Source organism: Oxyura jamaicensis, chromosome 2 (assembly GCF_011077185.1).
Source record: "Oxyura jamaicensis isolate SHBP4307 breed ruddy duck chromosome 2, BPBGC_Ojam_1.0, whole genome shotgun sequence".
In the NCBI taxonomy this organism is placed as follows: Eukaryota; Metazoa; Chordata; class Aves; order Anseriformes; family Anatidae; genus Oxyura; species Oxyura jamaicensis.
In genome coordinates, this window is record NC_048894.1 from 96,524,881 (window position 1) to 96,547,900 (window position 23,020).

A 23,020-nucleotide genomic window follows, 5' to 3' on the forward strand; every position below is an offset into this window, starting at 1 on the left:
TATGTAACCCTTACTGAGAAATAAGGTTTTGATGCTGACAGGGATTGAGCATATTTATTGGTTTTGCTGCAGGTAGCATCAGATAATTTGCATGTTGTTATTGTATGCAGATTGCTTCTCTTTAACAATTTATGGAAACAATCTGAAATACTTCTGAGAAAAACCCATGGGATTTAATCATCAAAGGGTGAAAAAATCCATCACGTATCTTTTGTTGATGAAAATGACCTCTCCGGATCACAGAGGGACACGTATGAAAATAACTAGGAGGAAAGAGTGAAGATCCAGAAGAACAAGATCTGAAGATTTCTTACACAAAGGCAAAGTTGATAGGGTTACTTAAATTAGTTGAAACAGCAGAGATATTCCCATGCCAACCACGAGCCACTGGAACGTGCTGAACCCTTCAAGCAGCGGGACAACATAGCTCTCAGCTAAGTGTCGCTGAGAAAGAAAGCCAACAAGTAGAAATCGAGCATTACTCAATAGCTGCTCTATCAAAATAGCACTGAGCATAACCTCAAGAGATCCCCTACTCCCACCACCCTTCCCTGAGGCAGAATCAGCTATTCTTACATTATTCCCGATAGCTACTTGTCTACTCTGTTCTTCAAAGCTCTATGGATGCTTTGCAAGTTTAAAGCAGTTCTGATTCACTCAGCACTGACTCACTCAAAGACTATTTTGCCGCTTCACTGCCTTTACTGTTAGAAAGCTTTTTTCCTAACTTGTTTCTCCCTACTTTCGGCTAGTTTCCTACCTAATTTGCTTTTTCTGTTCTGCAGTCTAAGTTCATGACTCCACTGCAGAGGTTGAGAAGAGGCCTCAATCTTCTCTCCCTCAAACAAAGGGACTCCAGTTTCTCTGATCTTTTCCTTAATTTCCAGTTTTCTAACCTTCTGATCAGATGTTGTTCTTCTCAAAATTGTCACCAAATAGTCTCTATTCCCCTTGAACTGAGATGCCTGAAGGTGGCATCCTGCCTTGTCAGAGACCTTGCTGACCCAGACCAAAGTGAAGGAATCACTTAATGTTTCTGTTTTTGATCACACCTGATGGCACGTTGTCAGCTGTTTTCAGGTGTTAAAGCTGACTCACATTTGGCTGCCTCCAGCCTCTTTTCTGAAATAAATAAATAAATAAAAATGCTACTTAAGCTACCAGTCTGCCTTTATGAGGTTAATTATTCTTGCCTGAGCACAGTACTTCACAGCTCTCTCTCTTGGATTGCATTTAATTCTTTCCAGACCACTTCTCCAGTTTGTTAAGATTAGCTTGAATTTTTATTCTCTCCTCTAGTGTATGTACACTCCTGGGAAGCCAGGCAAGTGTGATGAGTGTTATTATATCTGTTCTATCATCAACAGTATCAAAGTATATTGGATAATTCCAGATCCAAGGCTGAGCCTTGCAAAATCACACTCAGCCATGTTCTTTTTCGATAATGAACCACTGGGAACTATGTACTGAGAACAATTTTCCAGGTTATGCTCATTCTGTAGGGGTTTCATCCAGGCTGTCTTGCTTTCTCCCTTCAAAATGAAATAGTATGTTGCCTTGAGAAGGTAATAATTTACTTTCATAGGCCAAGTGACGCTTGACTGAAAAATGGGGTAAGAGAGCAGAAGAAGAAAGCCAAAGTTATCTTTGATGGGTCTGGTGGGATGTGGTAGGTGTTGTGAATTGCAGTGACACACCCGAATGGACACACATACAAGTGACCTCCAGGGCATGTGACGGATTCACTGCATGCAGCATGGGGAGCACATGAAGAGAAACAATAGGGCACCAACTACACGTCGAGGTTCCTGCTCACTTCAATGTCTGATGGGGCAGCAACTGCAAGATGACGAGCAGACATCCCTCTAAGACCTGAAACCAAGGTGTCTGAGAGTTGTGGGCACTGACTGGGCTAGGAGAGCCAACAGGCAGTTCTTCTGTCACCATGACTTTTACATATTTCAAGTGTGTTAAGCTGCTTCCCAAACTGGCACCGTAGCCTCCCTGGCACAAGTTGGGTTTTCCTGGCTCACACACTTACCTCCACTGTCTGAAGCAGTACAGGGTTCCTCAGAAATCACTGTCCTCTCCTGTGGGTGACCAGTTCCCGGAGCTTGCCCCTTTTTCAGTTTTCCAAAATAGATGGTGTGCATTTTGTAGCCTCATGAAGATCTGTGCACAGGTCTAGAGTTTGTAAAGATGTGTGTAGTCAGCCGTATCTTCTACTGTCCTGGCCTGCTAACTCTTCTCCCTCACAGTAAAAGGGAGCATTTCTGCCAAGTTTTCTCTGGAGTTGAATATCCCCATTAAAAAAAAAAAAAAAAAAAAAGCGTAAAAAGTTTCAAAGTTTGGCAAAGAAAAAATTATACTAAGCTCAGTCAGTCGTTGACACAGACTGCCTAAATATAATCCAAGTCCCTGGAGTCCCTGTAACTTGCAAATGAGTTAACAACTAGACATGATATTGTAACTCAATCCTCGAGGTTTCTAAGGAGGATGTTTACAAGGAGGGCTGACAATGCAGCAACATCCTGAGCAAAATTTATACAGGTACTTTAAGCCCATATGAGCACTCCCTTTTCCACTACCAACACGTAACTAGCCTCAAACACCTTTCCTATGGCCCTTTCATACTTTCTACAGCCTCAGAGTCACCTGCCCTTCCTTTGTCATCTGCCTTCACCCTGCTTTTTTCTGCGTGTTTGCTGTGTAGTGTCTCACCCCAAGGCAATCTTCACTCCTTGATAGCCCCATAACAAAACAGAGCACTAACAAACCCTTTGGGGCATGACCTTGCTGTGTCTTGGGCCTTCCCCTTGCAGTGGAGCAGGAGGGAATGTGCATAGGGTAGATGCTGTTTAAGACTCCAGGTCCATCCCTTCTCTCCTGCTGCTTGTGGACATGTTGAATCTAACATAAGGATGAATTAAAACAACCCTGATCAACAGTAATAAATGACATACTTTTTTGGACCTTTGAAAAGAAAGAATATAATGGCTTGTATTTGCAAACAAAATGCCAGAATACTGGATTTTTCTCCTGGGTCAGAAATTCTTGTTTTCACTCAGCTTTACTGTCTGATACAGGTTAGCTGGTATTGTATCTCATATTTCTTGTAGAAAATACAAACAAGCAAACAAACCCCACAAAGACAAAGCATTTTCTTTCCCTGGTGTGGCAAATATCTTCCTCAGGAAGGCCACCTACAAAGTGGTAGAAATGCTGTCCAAGAACCCAGCCCTTCACCACTGAAGGCAATTTTCCTGTCTACACTGTGGTACCATACATAATTCCGCTCTCTGGGGCTGCACATAAACCACGATGCACCTTCTGCCCTCTTTGCACGTGCTAAATGGTTATTTTTATCCCATATTTAGCACATGACTAATGCATCCCGCTCAGACCCGGTGTCCTTTCCTGAGGACACCAATCAGACCCAGAAGCCTCCTCTGAGACGTGGTTCTCAGAACAGCAGACACATGGAGGTTCAACTTACGCACCTCCCATTAGCCAGGGTGGCAGGACAGGTTGCTTAAATAAAGTTGCAGGGGAAGAGGAGTAAGTTTAGGGGTGATTTAAAAAGAGCTTTTCTAAAGGCTGCTTGCTTGTGCTTGATCCACCCTTGTTTTTGACATTGCCCTTGTCGCCCCCACTCTTTGTTGACAGGCTCTTAGAGGATGGGTGGTGGCTTTTTCTGATAGCACGCATCAGATGTGGTTACATGAAAACCACATACATGAGGGCTTTACAGTGACTGCAGAGTTGATTAGGTTGTTTTTCTTTCTTTTTTTGGGTGTGGAGTGGGGCTTCATTAGCCAACAGGTGAAAAGAAAAGTTACTGGGATTTGAAGCAGCTCAACAGGCTCAAGACAGAAGTGCTTCTCGTGCATAAAGAGGGCAGAAGAAAAGCTGAGGTGTTACAAAATAAAGCTGGGAGGAAGCCACTTTGTTAGTTCGGATGGTTGGGATCAGGGAACAGCAGGGACATGGGCACACAAATCTGCAGGGCAAAACCAACCACACCTCCCTGGACACAACGATGGGGCTGGAAGGAGGGGGTAGGCACTGCAGCGAGGTGGGCTTTCTGTCCATGATGAATTATCCCCCCTCGAGGGAAGGAGCACGGTGATCCCCTCGGGGACGGGAGGAACATCGCATGCTGCGAGCGATGTAGGTGAGGTTGCCATCAGGAACCCATGTGGCAAACAGGAACGAATCAAAGCGACTTGTCTTTGTGCATTCGCAATGGAGGCTGAGTCATTACCATTCATCACCAGCCCGGCTGGTGTGCTCATTCTGGTGACAGCTGTTTTTGGGAGAGAGGACAGCTTTTGATGCCTTTTAATTCCTAAAACTAAAAGAAAAAAGGGCTGTCAAGGTAACAGGCATCCGGAGAGGCTGAGGGAAAACAGTGGGTAAGGAAATAACTTTAAGTCTCAGGGAAATGCAGCACAAAAGGGAACTGCCACAATCACCAGGATAGAGAGGCTCGCTCCTGCATCTTTCTGAAGGAAGCAGTAAATGGCTAAAACTTCCCATGCCCAATTTACAAATGAGCTCCCATTCCAGGGCAGCACAGAAAAGTTACCATTTGTATTTTAGTGAGCAGTGTATTTTCTCCAGTTTTCTTCCTGTGATTCTGGCTACAGGGTTTGAGTGCTTTGCACCTGTATGTGCAGCACCGTCCACTTAAGACTAATTTGAATCAAGCCCAGAAAAAAATAAATAAATAAATAAATCATTAAGATCAGCAAAGCCTCTTCTGCCCTCGCTGGTCCTCAGAGGCTGATGTGCTCCGTGGCACCCCATGTTTCTACAGGGCTGGAGGTTTCTCCCACCCTGCTGTTTCAAGGAAATGATAGGGCAGTGGCCACCCATTGCCAGGAGCAGCTCTTGCCAGGAAGTGCTTTAATGCAAGGTACATCCTGTGGCTGCCCTTCCTTCTGCACTTCTCCTTTCCCTTACCCCCAGCAGCCTTCTCACGGCTGGCTCCCACCACCTCTGCGAGCCCAGCACTTCTACCTCTGTCCCCATGTGTGCTTTGGGGACACCCACAGCATGCCACCCCCTCCCTCCAGATCAGCGCTTTGTCTCTGCTCTCACTTCTCCATCTCTCTACTCCTGTTGTGACATTTCTCTCCTCTCTCTTACCGATCCCTTCTCCTGCTCTGTTTCCTCTCAGCATCCCATAGTGGTGCTTCTCTCTTTTTACCCCTTTCTTCATTTACTTCCCACCGCTCAAGAGGCCAGAGAGCCTCACTGAGGCAGCGAGATGCTCCCCTGCAACCGCCAGACCTCATCTGCCATGGTCCACACCTGAAGAAATTGCTGTGGACAGACTGGACAGGACAGAGGATGAGGGAGGAAGTTTAGTGAGAAGTGTTTTCCCTGAGCCTGTCCAGCAGGGCCAGAGCCAAGTCTTCTCTCCCACTCGCTGGCCAGCTGTCTCCGTTTTCAGCCCTGCAGAAACCCAGCGGTAGAGCTTTAAAAGATAAATAATTAATAAAAAACACTAGATTAATTAGGGATGAGCTCATATCTGGTTGTGACTCATCTACTGCAAGCTGCAGCGACCACCACCACTGTGCTGGGAATCTCACTTTCAAGGGTGTGGTGACACATGCAAATACAAAACAGGGTAATCAAAGCTCAGTCCACTGAGTTATGCTGACAGCAGAGATGTTACAGGCTACCAGTTTCAGGCCCCACACCTGTATGTGCATTCACATGCACATGAATAACATGTGAGCAGCCCCGTGGAGCCATCAGGACTATCCAAGGCTCAGCCATTACCTGAATACCAAATGTATTTTTGTGCAAGGCCAGAGTAAGTTAGTTTGTGGGCACAGTCCTCTCTTAAACTGAGACCTGGTGGGAGCGAGTCAACCTGCTTTATTCAGAAATACACAGCCACTGGGAGGGCTGGTGTGATGCAGAATCAGTACTGACAGAGATGTCCAAATAACCTACTTATTAGTGACAGAAGGCAGGTTTTGCTCCAGATGTCTTTATATCGTTCACGTAACCATTAGAAAGACCTTTAGGCTTGGTAAAGCTCCTACGAAAGTGAATTGGGAAAGCCTAACTATGGGATCTCCTCTCCTCTCCTCTCCTCTCCTCTCCTCTCCTCTCCTCTCGTCTCCTCTCCTCTCCTCTCCTCTCCTCTCCTCTCCTCTCCTCTCCTCTCCTCTCCCTCTCCTCGCAGCACTGAGGAGGATGCCCCACCTCAGGGCTGTGGGTTGCGACGAGGAGCGTTACTTGTATGAATGAGCCTGTTTTCACTGGGGCAGATGCGGAAGCTGTTACAACCACGACGTTTAGGAAACTGGTGAAAGGAAGCAGTCTCTCAGTAGCGTAGGGGCCGGTTCAGGCACTCAGCTCTGGCTGCTGCCCCGAGCTGCGTCCTCGCCGCAATGCAGCACGCCCAAGAAGACCCGACTGCACCCGGAGAAGAAGACGATGCCTTTGGGGAAGGTAAAATGACCTTTTATTCAGCTAATCCTTCTCCCGTGCAGGCTAGGAGCAGTTTTCTAGCATGGGTGGTATTTCTTGGTAACTCTGAAGTTCTCTGTGGGCTCCAGAGTGGCAGGTTGACCAGGCTTTCTTTTTTTCCCCCGAGAGAACAGAGAACAAAAGCACACCAGATACAATAACAACAACTTCCACATTGTTCAGCAGCTTGCGTCCTCCGCGAGGAGCTGACTGCAGAAGAAGAAAGCTGGGGGGCCACCAAGTATGTTTGCCACGGCAGCTGCAAGGCAGCGCGCTCAGCACTCAGCGCCGCAGGTGCAGCTGTCCTTAAAGCAGTCGGGGCTAAAGGCGCCTGCCTACCTAAATCCTCTGAGCAAAATTAGCCTCCTCCTCTCCGACTGCCACAACACGGGGCAGGGTTTCTCATCCCCACAACTGCTTCTGCTCGACTGCTCACTGCTTGCAGCCTGTGCCGCCGTGTACACGTGTTTCGAGCACCAGTAGACCACAGTAGTAAAGACAGTGAGATAAGGCAGTCTGGAGGAGAAGGATCTGGCCCACTGTGTAATTTCTGCCGTGGCTCGCTGCTCCCCTCTGCACTCGAGCAGAGGCTGGGGGACAGCCCGCTCATGCAAATCTTCCCCCGGCCCCTGGCAGTTTCCAAGGGAGCTGAAGGCACAAAGAGCCGCCTGGATCGGCTCCAGAGACTGTGAACCTTTAAACTCACTCACAGCACAGCTTCAGCAAACCTCATTTAAACAAAGCTCAGCTGCGGTTGGTATGGAAAACTTAGCCGTGAATGGTGCCAAATCGAGTTATCTGAGCCTCAGTGAAAGACATCAGTGCAGAAAAGAAAGCAGCCTTGGTGATGTACTGCCTGCGTTCAAATACATTTCTCACGTATATATGACCCCGCTCCTCGCCCTGTGACACAGGCCTGGCTCAGAAGGGCAATGGATTTGCAGAAAGGAGAGGTCGGAGCATTTGTATTCAGGCAAAATCCTAACAGTCCGGGGAAGAGCTGACACCACCGGGCAAGCCAAGTTGCACTGAAAGCTGCATTCCCTGCGGCTCGCCCCCACGCAGGTGGAAGCTGCCTCTCACGACAGCCCGCTGCCTGCTCCCATTCACTGTGGGCATTTGCACCTGGGATTTAGGCTTCGTTGCTGTTTCTGAAACCTGTAGTCTGTGCTCTTCATCAGAAATGTAGGAGGAAAGGAGAGAGATGTGTGCAGGTCATTTGACATATACGTTGTGTTATCTAAAGGGAAAGATAAAGTGCACAAGAAATCTGTTCCAGCCTCTCAGCTAAGTTGTTTCTGGAAGGGCTGATCCAGTAACAGTTAGAGGAGTCCGGCTTTTTGAAGGCAGGGACATTTTTTGAAACCTCTCCATGACCCTTCTTGGAGCAGGGGGTTGGACCTGACCTCCAAGGTCCCTTCCACCCTGACTCACCCTGTAAGCCTGCAAGCTGGTGCCCGCCTCTTCCACCCACCTGCGTGCAGCTGAGGACAAATTCACCCCAGCTGCTCCCTTGGCCAGAGTGCTGGCTCCCAGACTTGCCAGCTGGAAGCCCCAGATTAACAAGGCATGGCACTTGCCTTCCCTTTAGCCCTCTCTCCATTCTCCTGAGTGGCTCTGCAGGCCAATATTATGTTTTTGGCTGTTATTTCTGGAGCACTGCTGACCTTGGACAACCCAGCTCGCTCTCCTGGGCTGGGTGGGATCGGCGCGGGGAGGAGCGATGCCTGCTTTGGTTACAGGGCAGGGTGGGGAGAAATGGGCAATAGCAGACATGGGAACCTCTTCCAGCCTGCCAAAATCCTGCGTGGGTCTGCTGCTGGCCCCTGGTGTGCTTCAGCTGAGCTCCTGAGACCACACAGATGCAACCGTGCTGGGGGTGGACCTGCTCTTCTTACCCAGGGTACGATGCTCATCCCCCAGCTAGGGGGAGGAGAAGCACGGCTCAGCATCCACCCTCCCCTCAACACATTAATCCTGCAGGGGGCTGTGCCAGCGCCAGTGTTCTTAAGCATGCTTAGGTTGCGACGGGAAATTAAACCCATGTCATTGTGTAACTATACAAGAAATCTATTTCTGTCAGAACCTTGCTAAATCTGGTAGTGTTGGGGGCTGGGTGCTTCCCTGGTGCCTCAGAGGGAATGCAAAGCTGTGACACCTGAAACTTCAAGCTGCAGAGACGTACGCACCCAACAAGACCTGGCTGTAGGTTTTCAGGCCAGATGGAGCCACTTGTCAGGTGCCCAGCTTGGACTTTCAGACCATAGCTTTAAGGGTGTGGGCTTTCTTCTATTTTTTTGTTGTTGTTTGTTTGTTTTTCACATGTGGCACGATTTGGAAATGGGTGGTGGCACCCATACACCTTTTTAAGTTGTCCTGGTGGTTAGCTGCTGTCACAGTTAAAACCTGCTACATCTTACTTTTGGTGTTAATTTGTCTTGGTTTTGGAGTTTGTTGCCCTCTTGTCCAGGAGCGCAAAGAACTTGCTCTTGCTGTAGGTGTGTGCCTCATAACTACCCACAGGCTGTGTTCACACCACTCTTGCCCTTTGTTGAACAGACTGCTGTCGATGGCTGTTTCTTCATAAAGTGTGAGATTTAATCTTTTAAGCATTTTCATGGATTTACTTGGAACCAACCCCTTGGGGAAGTGGACACCAGCGTGGAGCAGACTGCTCCAAGCCTGTTACACCAGGGACCAATCTAGAAGTTACCTGATCTGTTCTTAATATGTATATACCTAACATCAGGAACACTTCAAGGATCAGTTAATAGGTACAAAGACTTCATGAGTCCTTTTGGTTTCCAGCATCTCATGAGGGGACCCTCTTCATCAGATTTTCCTCTATAATCCTCAAGTCTTTCAGCATCAAAATTTCTCAGAACATGGCTAACACTATCCCATAGTCTCGGCCTATATCCTTCACTCCCAGATAGGCCCATACTAAGACCAGATGAATCAGCTTACTCTCTCAGTAGTGTTTTCTCCCAGTTGCCATCCCAGACATTGGGCCATCTACCTATTCAGTCAGTTGCAATGTAAAGTCCCCTTTCAGGTCATGGGCATAGAGTTAAACCCCACAGGGACAGAACCAATCTGTGCAGGTTCTCACTACACCTAGTCATCCTTGATGACTCCTCCGCTGGGTTACTTCTGTCACTCATGCTTGTTTTGAACCCATCCAGCATGCCCCAAATTGATCTACCCCACTTCAAGTTTCTTAGTCAAGCTCTCATGCAGTGCCAAGTCTTATTTCTCACAGAAGTCCAAGTTTAGTATCAACACAATTATTTTCTATAAAACCCTAATGAGTGCCGCGGGTTGTATTCCATCTCCTTTAATTTTGCTTGTATGACTCCTACATCAGCTGTTCCGTGAGGAGACCAGGACCACTGCCAGGCTGCCACACCATTAGTGACAGAGCATTAACTCATAGTTCTCTGGAAATCCTGTGGTATTTCAAGTGGTTTTTGAAATCAACAGAGAGCTCCTTGGATAATTCTCTTCAAAGCTATCATTTAAAATCCTCCTTTATGAAAGGTAAGGGCAAAAAAGTATTTCCACATTGATATGGAGCTGGCACTGATATTTTCTCACATGCATGGAAAAACATTTTTAGGAAATGTCTGTATTATCTTCAGCATTATCAATAATTTAACTATTTTACCTATTTATGCTGCCATAGCATTGTTTTTCCTCACTGTACCTTGAAATCCTAAGGCACAGGGCTGGGTGTGACTGAGTATAGCAGACATCATACCTTCCCAAAAAAATCAGTCTGGCTTCCCGCAATAGCTCTTCAAAGCTCAAAAACGTTCATCCTCAAAGAAAATCCGTTAATTAAATTTATTGTTTTCTAATAACACCCTTGCACTTACCCAGTGCTACCTCCCTCAAAGGATCTATGGAGACCTTGCAAACAACTCTGCCTAGGTTCAGTGGAGCACAGCTACCTCTTGTCTGCAGCTTGGCCATTGTGCAGCAGCTCACAGCTGTATTATGCAAAAGTTCGGAGAAAAAAATAAATGTTGTGGCCCCTTGAAAGTACAGGCAGTGATACGTTTCACATCTGTTATGGCCTCCATCACCATGCTGATTCGAGCATGGGAGGCATGACACCATGGGAAAAATGGGGAAATAGGGAAAAATGAGGATGAAGTCTTGGGTGCTCCCCTAGCCACTGTGAGAGCAAGGATCTTTGTCCTGCAGCCCACCTCCATCCCTACCTGTCCTTTCAGCTCATCTCACGTGCCAGGTGATGGAGAAGGCGTGCGGCACACTCTCTGCAGCACAGGGGAAGGAAAAGTCCCCACTCTTCATCACCAAGGCAACGGTGTAGACTTGAACTAGATAGATTTTAATATGAGGCGTTTGGCCTATAAACTCAGGTTTGAGCACGTTTCTCTAGGAACACAGACAGACCCACTTGGAGGGCAGCACCGAAAGGAGGCTACACACCATGGCGCAGCTCCGCCTGTTCCTGTTTATACTCACCTGCTTCGCACAGCTGCTGCTCGGGGCTTTGCTCCTCGGGCAGGCAGAGAGCTGTGCAGGCGGGTTTGAGCTTTTCTGGTGCGAGGAGGTGGTGTGGGATGCCCGTCCCCACCCTGGACATCCCCACGCCAGCCCGCCCCACTTCCAGCTGTCCCAGGGCAGCTGGAGTCCTATTTTTAACGGGGCGTCGCAGCAGGGATGATTGAGTCCTTCAGGCCTGAAATTAAAAAATAATTGAAATCAGAGGCACTTTCTGCTTTGTTGTCTCCCTATTTTTTAATTAAAGGTCTTTGATCTTTTTTTATTCCCTTTCTCCGTGTCTGGATGGCAACTTGTTTGGTTTGCATTTGTCGGCAATATTTCTGGATCACTATTAATAACAACAGCAAGGAGAATGAAAACAGGGCAAATAATAAACAAGCGGCATTTCACCAGCCCTCAGAAAAAAGGAAGGTACTTACAAGCCAGAGAGAAGCCACAGGCGGTGGTGCTCAGGCGACCTTCTAGGCTTTCCAAACCAGTGTCTCACCAAAGTTTGACACAAAATAGCCTTCCTTTCCATACTTTTATTCACATTTTTAGATTGTGAATCTAAAATTGTGAATCTGTAATTTCCTTACAAAGCTCCATGAAACACAAGCTTTTTGTGTGTGTTTTGTTGTTGTTGTTTTTGTTTGGTTTGGTTTGGATTGGATTGGATTGGTTTTGTCGCCTGGTCCCTCTATTAAAGTCACAAAACCAGTGTGTGTCCAGAGCAAGCTGATGGCACAAACAACACCGCCCCGTTAGCGATGCAGGGCACAGCTCGCTGCCTGCAAAGCAGCCTTCCGCCTGAAAACAAAGGTTTGTGGCTGCTGCACCGGGGGCGCGACACACAGAGCAACCCGCTCAGGAAGTGCAGGGTTGAAGGCTGTGAGTAAAAACGAGAGAAAACAGCACCAGGACGTGAATTAAAGGGGCCGGATGGAGCAGCCAGCCGTTTGGCAAGGTTGCCGAGGCACCACAAGGCCAACGGTGGGCTGGTTTCCCGACAGTAGGGGTGTCGTCAGGCCCTGCAGAATTTCAAGCAATATTTCCAAAACCTGACATCTAAGAGCAGCGAAATAATACAGGGTAACAGGTGAGGCAAACCCACTAGGAAATCCTCAGCACAACAGGTTTAATGCTACAAAACCTACAAACAGGAAAGGGGGATAGTGCTGGCTCACTCTGGTTTAAATGCAAGGAGCCTGGAAATTGGAAAGTTCGGGGCCCCGGGGCTTGGAAATGATGCCTGGAGCTTAAATAGTTGGCAAAAAGTTGGAAAGATAAAAAATGAAGAGGAGCCCACCTTTAACTATTAATGATCCAGCCCACAGAGAAGGAAAGACACTGAAAATACTCAAGCCCCTTCCTTGACCCAGGACCTTCAGTGAAATGACTGCCCTGGGAAGCCAAACCCCAAACTTCCCCAAAAGGCTGAGCATTGCACATGAGCTCTTGCAACACCTTCCATTTCATCATGTCAGCATCGCTCAGCACACAGACTCCATGGAGCAAAGGGAATTTTATTCACATCCTTCTCACCCCGTGCTAGCTCGGGGAGGTGGAATAGCTCTGCTGGGAGCGTGGATGTGACCAACAGGCACTGCAGTTTTTTAGCACACTTGCTGTGACTGTGTAGAATGAGACTGAGAGCTCCCTGTGAGTTTCAGACCCCACATACTAGACTTCCTCACCTGAGGAGAAAAAAGAAAAAGACTTGAGAGGACCCAGCTAACGTTATGGAGCTAACAGAGGTAGCACAGAGCAAATTAGTTTTTTTTTTTTTCTGCCTCAAACATCACAGTTTCTTAGTGGTGATGATGTACAGAGCAGAGAGAACACAGCCCACCTCCTCTAGGGAATCATTGACTTCTGTGGTGGCATCTGGAGAAGCTGCCTTGTTTATAAATGGGATGGTATGGGGAGCTTTGGTTACGTCAGGACGGGTGGATCGGGCCATAACGCGCACTGCTCAAGCTGAGCTGGCACATTTCCTTCCCATCGGCATCTCGCAGAAAGATTTTAGAGATGTAGATAGATTTGAAGCTAGATAGCATCTCTGAGATCCCACAGCAAACATATGCGAGGAGTGCCACACTGGCAATGTGCTCACACATTTAACAAGTGGGGCTCTTTTTTATTAGCAGAGGGGTGGAAACATCGGAAAGAATCCATGTAAAAATACTGCCAAAGATAAATGAAGCCGCAGGAGAAGCAGAGCCCTTCAGCACTGCTGAGCACAGCTCTGGAGCTGGATGGCTATAGCTTTTTATTATTATTATTATTATTATTTTCCCATGAAAAAGCAGGAAGTTTAGAAGGTTCTGAGCTGTTCTGCCTCTCCTACTGCTCTGGGGAGCTTCCTGCCCTTTCTATTCCTGATGCCGGCCATGAGCCAAGGAAGAGTTAGCTTAATCAGCAACACCAGCCGCCGATTAGTGCCAAGCTGCTGTCGTTAATCGCTTCCAAAAATCACCATGCCGAAAATAGTACCCAGTGTCGGATGCTCAAAAACTGGCCTCGTTTCACTGGTATCACGTAACCTCTGCTGCGGCGCCAGGCCGCGCCCCCGAGGCAGCACTATTTCTTTGCTTTACCGTTCATATCATTTGTGATTTAAAAAAAAAAAAAAATCATTTCCCCTCGCAGCTCCAGTGGCACGAGAAGCTGCCCTTCACCTTCCTGGAGGAAACACGCCCTGCACGTGGTTAAACACCCTCACGTGAAGGGCAGGCTGGGCCAGCAGGCAACCTGCATCCCCCCAAAAAAGACACACACCGCGTTGTCCCGAGGGCTCGGTCAGCACTGAGGACCCCCCTCTGCTCTGGAATCTCAGCCCAAATATTTGGCAGATGCTCTTCGGGCTCCTTGCATGACACAGGCGGCGTGTTCAGCGCGCTCCCCCGAATGGCATTTCATGTGCGCTGCACTTGTTTTGTATCTGCTATATTTATGCTGCAGAAATATGCACCGATGAGGAAAAGGGGGCCGTGGGGGTGTCTCGGAGGCACTCGGGTTATGGAGACTTGCGCTGCAGTCACTCACTGTACTGCCATCGGGCTGGAAGAGATTTCAGGGCAACTGTGGTTTTACAGAGGATGGAAATTGCTCAGAGCCTTATCCCAGAGGACTCTTCTTAGGTTTCTGCTACAAAAACTGTCATGTGAGGAGCTGGCAGGAATCCAGATGGCCACCAAGGCAGCCTTCCCACAGGGCACTTGATTCTGTAATTGTTTGGCTCCTTCCCCTCCACCCCAGCCTTTGCATCCTTCTCCTACCTGACCATCCAGGGTGGCTCCCCCATCCCTGGAGGTGCTCAAGGCCAGGCTGGATGGGGCTTTGGGCAGCCTGGTCTGGTGGGAGGTGTCCCTGCCCATGACTTCAAGCCAGCTCAATGCCAGCAGCACTCCCCAAAAGCCCCACGTAGCTCCGTACCTGCCGCTTTAGGTCTCTGATCACTGCCACGGCTTTGATCATGGCATCGCATTGCTGACTACCAGCTGTCTGGGAAAGCAAATTATTTTCCCAGCAGTTCCTCTCACACCTTAATTAGGGAACAAAGGACATTTTTAACCCAATGGGGGGACAGAAGGGAGGGTAGAGCTGCAGTAACAGAGGTGCCATCTGCTCACAGGGAGAGCGGCTCCGCTGGGCCGTTCGCTGAGCAGGCCGAGAAGCAGGAACGTGCTGCTCCCTCCAGCCCACCAGAGAGATCCTTGCCACCCAAAACCTGCCCTGGGGAGGGGCTGGTTTTGAAGGGGGAGAGTTCTGGAGGGAAAAATAGTAAAATTGGTGTCTCCTGATCCCCTAAGTTACATATGTGAGGGCAGGTAGGCTGTGTGCTTGGGAAAGTGCTTCCTGAAGGGAAATTGCTGTCTTCAGGTGCTGGTGGATGCAACTACCTCAGACCACCACAAGTGCAGCAGGGTGTGATGAAGACTCCCCTTTCTGTCCCTAGCCCTCTCCCTCTGCTCCCATATCGTACTTTTCCTCGGTGTACCAAGTGCGCCCTGACTACCCTGTGGTAATACACCCTGTGTAATACCCCCACTGCGTTACACACACTGCAGTCATTCCCAAAGACCCAGCAGTGCCGAGCACCTGGCCAGAGGCCCCTGGAGGGTGAATCTGTCCCTGAGCCACCCCAGAACATCAGCTCGAGTGACCTGACTTTCCCATAAATCACCCTGAGAGCTGCAGGTGGAAAGTTTTGCAAAAGCAACGCGAAGAAGAAAGCAAAATGAGGAACTTGAGGGTGGAGCAGCAACACAGTGATGGGAAGTAGAAGGGGGGAAATGGTTGCACAGTGGTTAGAGGGTGCAAGCAGTGAAAAACAAGTGGCTATCTAAAGCTTCTAGAAGGAGAGCAAGGAGAGTTAGCTACAGGGCCATGGTGAGCACAAGTCAGATGCACCGAGCAGGCTCATCTGGCACAGAAGGTAGAAATACAGGAACTGAGTCAACCCAAGGAGCAGGACAGGCAGGGCGAGGTGCAGAGAGCAGGAGAGTTGTGGCAACACAGGATGTTGAGCTGGGAAAAGTGATTGTGGGCTGGTGTAGGGTCAGCCTTGCCCAGGCTGCTTATGACAGATAGCCCGTTTTTTTGCTCATGAAAAAAAAACACACAAATAGCCTGCCTTAAAGGCTAGGGGGCCCTAATCTGCCTCAGAAAACCAAAGCTCCAAGCCACTGTCTGGTGGCCACTTCCTCCAGCACGCTGGCTGATCCAAACATGCTAACGAGAGGCGTTGATGCAAATTGCCCCTGCATGGTCTGCTACCACCAGCCCCCGCTTTCAGCTGTCTGAAATCAGCCAGGACTGGGCTGAGCCTTTGTATCTGCACAACATGCATACGTCCCTGTGGCACAGCAAGGAATGAGCAGCAATGCCCCACACTCATCAAGGTCCTCACAAGGTCTTCCCTCTGAGTGCTTTATGGGGGTAAGGGACTTTCCCCCAGACCTCTTTTTTCCAGGTTTCTCTAGAGGACAGCAGCTGCAGTGGAGCTGAAAGCCACGGCTTTTGTCTTCCTGTCCTGCTGAATCAGGATGATGGCAAAACTGAAGTACTTGTGATTACATTCCACACCCAGAGTGGTGTGTAACATAACGGGGCAGTACCTACAGGGGCCTGCAGGACAGCTGGGGAGGAACTCTGTGTCAGGGGGTGTAAAGATAGGACAAGTGGTGATGGCTTTAAACTAAAAGAGGGTAGGTTTAGGTTAGCTATAAGGAAGAAATTCTTCACTCAGAGGGTGGTGAGGCACTGGCACAGGCTGCCCAGAGCAGCTGTGGATGCCTCATCCCTGGAGGTGCTCAAGGCCAGGCTGGATGGGGCTTTGGGCAACCTGGTCTGGTGGGAGTTGTCCCTGCCCATGGCAGGGGGGGTGGACTGGATGGGCTTTAAGGCCCCTTCCAACCCAAACCATTCTGTGATTCTGTGATTCAGTGATGTGTATCAGACAGAAAATCCTGCTCAGACCTTTCAAGAAGCCTTCCAGGTGTCTGGGAGGAGCACAGCATTTAGGTATGCCCTAATCTCTTCCTTGGAAATCCTGATTTGCTCTTTGGCCTGGGAGCAAAGGCTAATAGAAACCAAAGTGCTCCCGTAAAGCCCAGCAGGTAATTTAAGAACTGAGGCTTAGATCTCTCAAGTATAACGTGGGCTGACATTGCTGGGAACTGGTGCTTGTAAAGGTGCACAGGAGCTGGCAGAGGATAAAGTGCACAACAACTGACAATTGCTGTTTCGGAGAGGTCACTGTGTTTTCAGGAGACAAAGTCAGAATCAGCTTTGCTGTTGTCACTTAGAAATTGCGCTGGGGACATTCATGCTGACCTGTTTTTAGCACAACAGCAGATTACGCTGCAACCCGGTGAATAATTTATGGGAGCAGTAGTATGATCAGAGCCACGACACAATGGCAGCTTCGGTTCCTGCCTAACGATGGAGGGAGGCAGAGCTCTCTGGCATTTTCCACTGAATTAGCAAATCAAGACACAGGTGGGATGACTGACCCGATCCTTTCAAAAGCGTGTGTGTCAGGATGAACGCATGTTCAGAAGGGCTATGTGGGGCAAAGATTTTATCTAGAGCATCCTTAAACCTCCTCAGCCTCCTAGCAGCTTTGACAAGCAACAGCCCTGGGAGCAGGGAAGTGGGAATGCATATGTAGGGGTGAGGGTGAAGAGAGGAGTGAATAAGATTTCCGTGTTTGCTATGCAAAACTCTATTGAGAAACCAAGAGAAACAGCTCATACATCCCCAGCACATGTATTTGCATAGGATTGAGAACATTTCCTTGAAAGAGGAGGCTGCAAATGAAGGAGGCGTTTGCGTCTGCAACCTTAGGTTCCAAAAACCTTCTTATCTTCCGATACGACTGACAGGGCCAGAGGGAATTTGTAACATGGGGCACACAGGGTAATTGCCAGGAACCACTGTAGGAGGCTCAAGGTTGCAGTAAGATGCTGCAATTAGCAGACGGCACTGGAAACCTTTAACAAATTAACCAGACTTCCACAGTGAGAGCTGCCACCCCCTAAAAGGCTGAAATGGACTCAAAAGCATATTAAGTATGCATGATGAGACATTTATAGCTTTCAGCATTGCCACAAATATTCCCTCTCCTCTTCCCCTGACATTCCACAGCCCGAAGCGTGCAGCTGCCTTTTTCCAGAAAGCAACTTCCCCGCCTTGTCCCCCCCAAGAAACACATGAAGCAGGGGCAGCACTGTTTCAGGCAGAGGCACACCACAGATGACCCTAAAAATGTACCCAGGGACCTACAACAGCACTTCTGTGCCTCTCGAAATGTCACCCCCAGGATCGCTGCTGAGCTCAGAAGCTTTGGGAACCTTCAGGTCCCAGAGGTCTGCACACCCCTGCGAAGAGCACCCATTTATGCTTTTGCTGAATCTGGAGTGGTTTTCTCTCATTTCTGCTTCTGAGGGCTGCAGGGTGCTGTTTATATTTGGCATACAATATAAATACCACGTGTTCATTATTACTGCTGAAAATTACTTAAGATTATAGGTCAGCTGGAATTGGCAGCTCAGATTTTTTGTTCAGTGAGCTTTTTTTTTTTTTTTTTTTTTTTTTCCTCCAAGAACAATGCTTTGTGAAACCCAAACTCTTTGTTGTCATTTCACAAACTTCTCCGTACAATATCATCCTGTGTGTGGCAGGTCTGTGTGCTCCGTCGACAACATTTGCATTTGAAAGGGCGAATCTGACCCAAATGGGGAAAGACAGGGGCGTACAGGGAGAGTACCCGTAGTGCCACCTCCCAGACTGTGTCGATTTACCAAACCCACAGCCTTGCCAGGGGTTCCCAAAAGAAGCACTTTCAGTTGTTTCAGAGACATAAGGGAGAGCTTGTTGCAGCAGCTTGAAGTGTTGGAAGAGGGACAGCAGATCGCATATAAATATATATATATAAACATGTATAAAACCCCATATAAACATATATAAAAATAGTAAAAAAAATAAGCCATGGGTGTTTGCTACTTCTGTTGGGTGATGTTTGGAGTAAAGCCTTGTACAAAAAAAAAGAGCTGTGGAAGAGAAAGGGCAAAGTCCTAAAGCCAGCAATAAATAGGTTCAGGATCCTCACCTCTACAGAGAGATGCATTTATAGTAACTAGGACTGTGTATTTTGGATGGAAGACTAAAACTGAAGAAAATTTCCTTTTCCCTTCAATCTCTGGGAAAATGCAGCATTTCTGCCTTTGTTTTTTTTTCTTTCTCAGTGTGATGCTGGAGGGAGGGCTCAGAGGAAGAAATGTTAGTCCCGTCTGCTGGTGTCTCCTGGTGCTTAGGGACATGGTTTAGTGCGTGACATTGGTAGTAGGGTGATGGTTGGACCAGATGATCTTGGAGGTCTTTTCCAGCCTTAATGATCGTGTGATTCTCTATATTCACCTTTAACTGCTGTTTGCAGCCCTCAATGCACCCTGGTGTAGGGTCTGCTTGCGTACAGGTTACTGAAGGCAGCGGAGGGGCCAGCGAGCATCCTACGGATGGGGGCAGAGACCTGGGGCAGCTGCTCCCTGACCCCCTCCTCTTGCTCAAAACGACCAAAAATAATAATAATAGTAACAATGATAGTAATAACAATAGTAATAACAATAAACCGATAATAGAAAAATAATAATAAATTGATAATAGTCAATAATAAAGAATTAATAATAATGAATCAATGATAATAATAATAAAGCCAGGAAAAATCAAATATACATGGCCCGGGTCCAGAGGGAGCTGATTGCCCCCCCCCCAGAAACTGCAAAGCCAAGGGCAGCGGCACCGGGACGAGCCGGGGGGCGCCCGCGGGACCCCGCACCGCCCGCGGGGGCGGGCCACGGCAGCGCAGCGCCCCCGCCTCCCCTTCCTCCTCCTCCTCCTCCTCCTCCTCCTCCTCTCGCAGCTCCACAAGGAAAAGCCGGCAGCGGCTGCGCTGGCTTGCCAGAGCGGCGGGGCAGTGCGAGCGCGGAGAGGCTGCTCCCCATCCTCATTAATAATAATAATAATAATAATTAAAAATATTGAACATTGTTGTATTATCGCCCGGGATGGGGCGGCGCTGTGGCCGCGGAGCCCGGGGCTGCGGCGGTGGGCGAGCGATGTCCCGGGGCGGGCTGTGAGCCGCGGCAGCCCCGCCGACAGCAGCAGGTACCGGGGGCACCGGGGAGGGAGGGGTGGGTGCGGAGCTGCCGGCCCCCGAGGTGGGTCAGCTGAGCCCTGCTGCCAGGAGAGAGGCGTCGGGGTTTGGAGGAGGGAGGTCGGGCTTCTGCTGGCTCCGTCGTGTGCGCTTTGGGGCTGGGAATGGGAAAATCTCGGCTGAGGGGTGTTGGTGAAGGGGTAGGGAAAGGTGCCTGGGGGAGCTGTTTAATGCTTTCGTGGAAGTGCTCAGCCGTCTTCCCACCCCCTCTCCCCGAGTCTCAGCGTTTCCTTGGGTCCCGTCTTTCTGTTTCCAGTGAGCTTTTATGGTATTGCCGGTTTGAGGCAAGCTCAGACCCTCTTAAGTCCTCCGTTTGGTCCCTGGCTCGTTCCCAAGGACTGATGAAAATGTCTTGCATGCTGGCATTGCTCTTCGGTTTACCTCTGAGTACCCTGGCTGCCAAAGGTCATCTTAAACCCACGCCAGGTCTTCCTATCGCTGGTTTGCTGTCCCTCATTCAAAGTTTCAAAAAAAAACCCTTCTGGAAGCTGTGCGTGTGGCCACGCTGCCTCCGCGCCCTTTCGCACAGCCCTCTGTTACGAGCTCAGTGTGTTTCCAGCCTGATTTCTGCGTTCATTAATTAATCCGGCCGCACGCTCTGCCCCGCTCCTCCTAATTACCGTGTTTCAGCTGCTGTCATGCAGCTGGAGCCCCGGGCAGGGAAGGCTCCGGAGCAGGAACATTATCTTCATATCCCCCCGTGGCTAATTAGGTTTCGCAAGCGTCGCTCTCCTTCCGAATAAACAAAAAAAGTGGGAGCAGACCCAAGCGGGGGTCTCGAGGAAGAAGGGGCGAGAGGGAAGGTGTCTTTCCTGGAAAGGTTTCCATGCTCGCTGCCCAGCCTCCTGTGGGTTATTCCCTGTGCTGGTCCCCAGGATGTGAGCTGTTTTTTTGGAGAACGGCGTCCGCTGGGACGAGCGAGCAGCCCTGCTTTGTGACCCTACCGGGCACGCACGACGGATTGCTCCACGCCAGCCCCAAGGCTTCAGTAAGTACAGGAGGGCAGGTATCGGACAGCGTGAGCCATCTGAAGGCACCAAGCGCATCTTTTCTCCCATAAATTCAGCATTTTCTTGGCCGGTAACTAAATCCTCGGACAGTCCCTTAAGATGGTGTCTGTGCTGCCTGTTGGTGCAGGCAAGCACAGTGTTGTGGACTTGAAAAATCCCACATCCACGACCCGATGCTGGTTTAAATGTTGACATCCAGCAGCTCTTCCTCGGTAGGGTGCGGGTGTTCTGTTTGCTTGTGTGCTTTGGTTTTCTGTCTAAGGAGCAACAGGTTGCGTTTATTTCCAGGTTCCTGCTTAAGGAGCGGCTCAATTAGCTTTTCTGTGTCTCTGTATTCCTCTCTAAAATAACAGCACGGTTATATTCTGGGGGTTCTAATAAAATTAATATTTCTCACATGTTTGGGAATGAGTACTGGGAGAAGTCTGATTTGTGCAGGGGGGATCCCCAGCATCCCTCGATGACCAGGCTGCTCTACCTCCTAGCGGTCTCAAGGCCCTTGACCACTCCATTCAACCCTATTTTATTATATCACAGAGCAAATGCTGGCGGTACCAGCAGCACAAAGCACGGCCCCAGAGCCACGCGGGGCTGCTGTCTGCTCCTCGATGCTTTTAAACCCCAGTGAGGAGGAAGGTAACCCCCCGACGGCACCCACCACGGGGAAGGGTGCCGGGGGAGGCTGCCCTGCTTCCCCGCTGGGAAGGAGCGGGAGCGAAGGCGGAAGGCAGTGGTTGCTTTTGCCAAAAAAGGGATGGCTGCTCTGGCTTTTCTATTTTTTTTCCCCTTGCTATATGTGTGGCAGGGACAAGCAGCTCGTGGACAACCCACTCGCTGGGGTGTTTTCCCGCAGCCGAGCTAAGGGGAGGTGGGCGGCTCGTGCCTGCAGCACAGAGCATCGGCTGCGGGGAGACGAGGAAGGTGGGGAGGAGAGCAAAGTGGGGAGGAGAGCAATGCCTACACACACACACTGCTTGTCAGAGAGGACCAGGACCTGAATTAGTCTCAGATGGGGGCCTGTCACTTCGCTTTCAGGCTGTGTGGTTCCTGGATGGCTCCATTAACACAATGCTAAGAAATCTGGCCGTCTTCCCACCTCGCAGGAGCTCAGAGGTCACTGGTTTTGCCCTTTCAACTTCCAGCGCTTGCTGCTGCTTTTCCAAGGGGGTGTGTTGGCTTGTTAAAGTCTTCTCTCAGTAAGAGATTTTGGAAATGATGAGCAAGAGGACTCACCAGCTCCTTTTGCAGAGGCCATGGCATGAGGGAGGGCAGGCTGCACCCCAGGGAGCAGTGGGGTCCAAGCAGGGTCTCCGTGTGTTTGCTCCATGCAGTGCCTGCTGCTGCTCCCATCTTACTGATGTGCTTTTATCCCAGCCCAGGGCTGTGTCCAGGGGCTTGCATTCAGTTTCCTGAGTTTGGGCTCTCCAGCTGTAGATTTTAAGTCTTTGCAGCTGAGGCTCCGGTGGTGTTGGGAAGAAAAAGAAGCCCTCTTCCAGACATGGTTCAGGTTAATTGGGAAGGGGCAATGAGGCACCCAGGACCGGGTTGTAGCTCAGCTGTGATCAAAAAGCAGGTCCTGGGACCTGCTGCCCCACTCACTGCACAGTGCTGAGAAGAGCAGGTCCCCTGGGACTCTGCAGTTGCTTTTTGGCAGCCACAAGCACAAGCACAGACCTCTCCTTGGTCTTTGTATGCAAGCTCTGCACCCGGTGGCCTTTGTAAGTAGCAAGTCCTCTAAGTGTGATGCAGGAACTATCTTTTTTTTTTTCTTTTCTCTCTCTCTCTTTAAAGTTGCTTTTATCTGCTGTGTTTTTATGTTACAAGGATACCCTCTAATTTTTACCCCCCAACCAGCACAAAAGAAATGACGGATTAGCGCAGAAGTACCTTAGCATCTTTCCTCTCCTCAATGGGAGGCACAAATCGAAGCTGACAGTTCCCTGGAACCAGCGCAGCCCATGAAGTGGCCACAATAATGCGTTTAATCTGCCAGCCCTTTTAAAGCATCGGGAGCACTATGGTCCCTGATGCCTCCTGTGAGCCTCCCTTGCCTGGCAGAGCCAGCCACCTCCTTACTGCTCCGCCAGCCCTCAAACAGCCCCGTTAGCAGCACCAGATCAATTTCAAATAATCACTTCTCCAAGACACTCCTGTTTTGTAATTCAAAAATATATGTATGTATACTTAGCTTCAGCACCCAGAGGTTTGTCAGACTTGGTCTTGTCCTAAAAATACCACTGATGGGAAAACCTCAAGCCATCCATCAACTCAAAAAGCTTGA

The 23,020-nt window shown here is 49.3% G+C and overlaps 1 protein-coding gene across 2 annotated transcripts in view; it reads left to right on the plus strand.

Annotated features, from left to right (window-relative positions):
* Positions 1-6,331: 6,331 nt before the first annotated feature.
* RIPOR2 (RHO family interacting cell polarization regulator 2) overlaps positions 6,332-23,020 on the plus strand; it is a 59,747-nt gene continuing 43,058 nt past the window's right edge. The window contains exon 1 of one of the 2 annotated variants that reach the window (XM_035317925.1): positions 6,332-6,474. In XM_035317925.1, coding sequence (XP_035173816.1) covers positions 6,414-6,474 — 61 coding nt within the window. In that variant the 5' untranslated portion in view covers positions 6,332-6,413. The remainder of the gene's footprint in view (positions 6,475-23,020) is intronic. The other variant, XM_035317924.1, reaches the window with a different exon arrangement.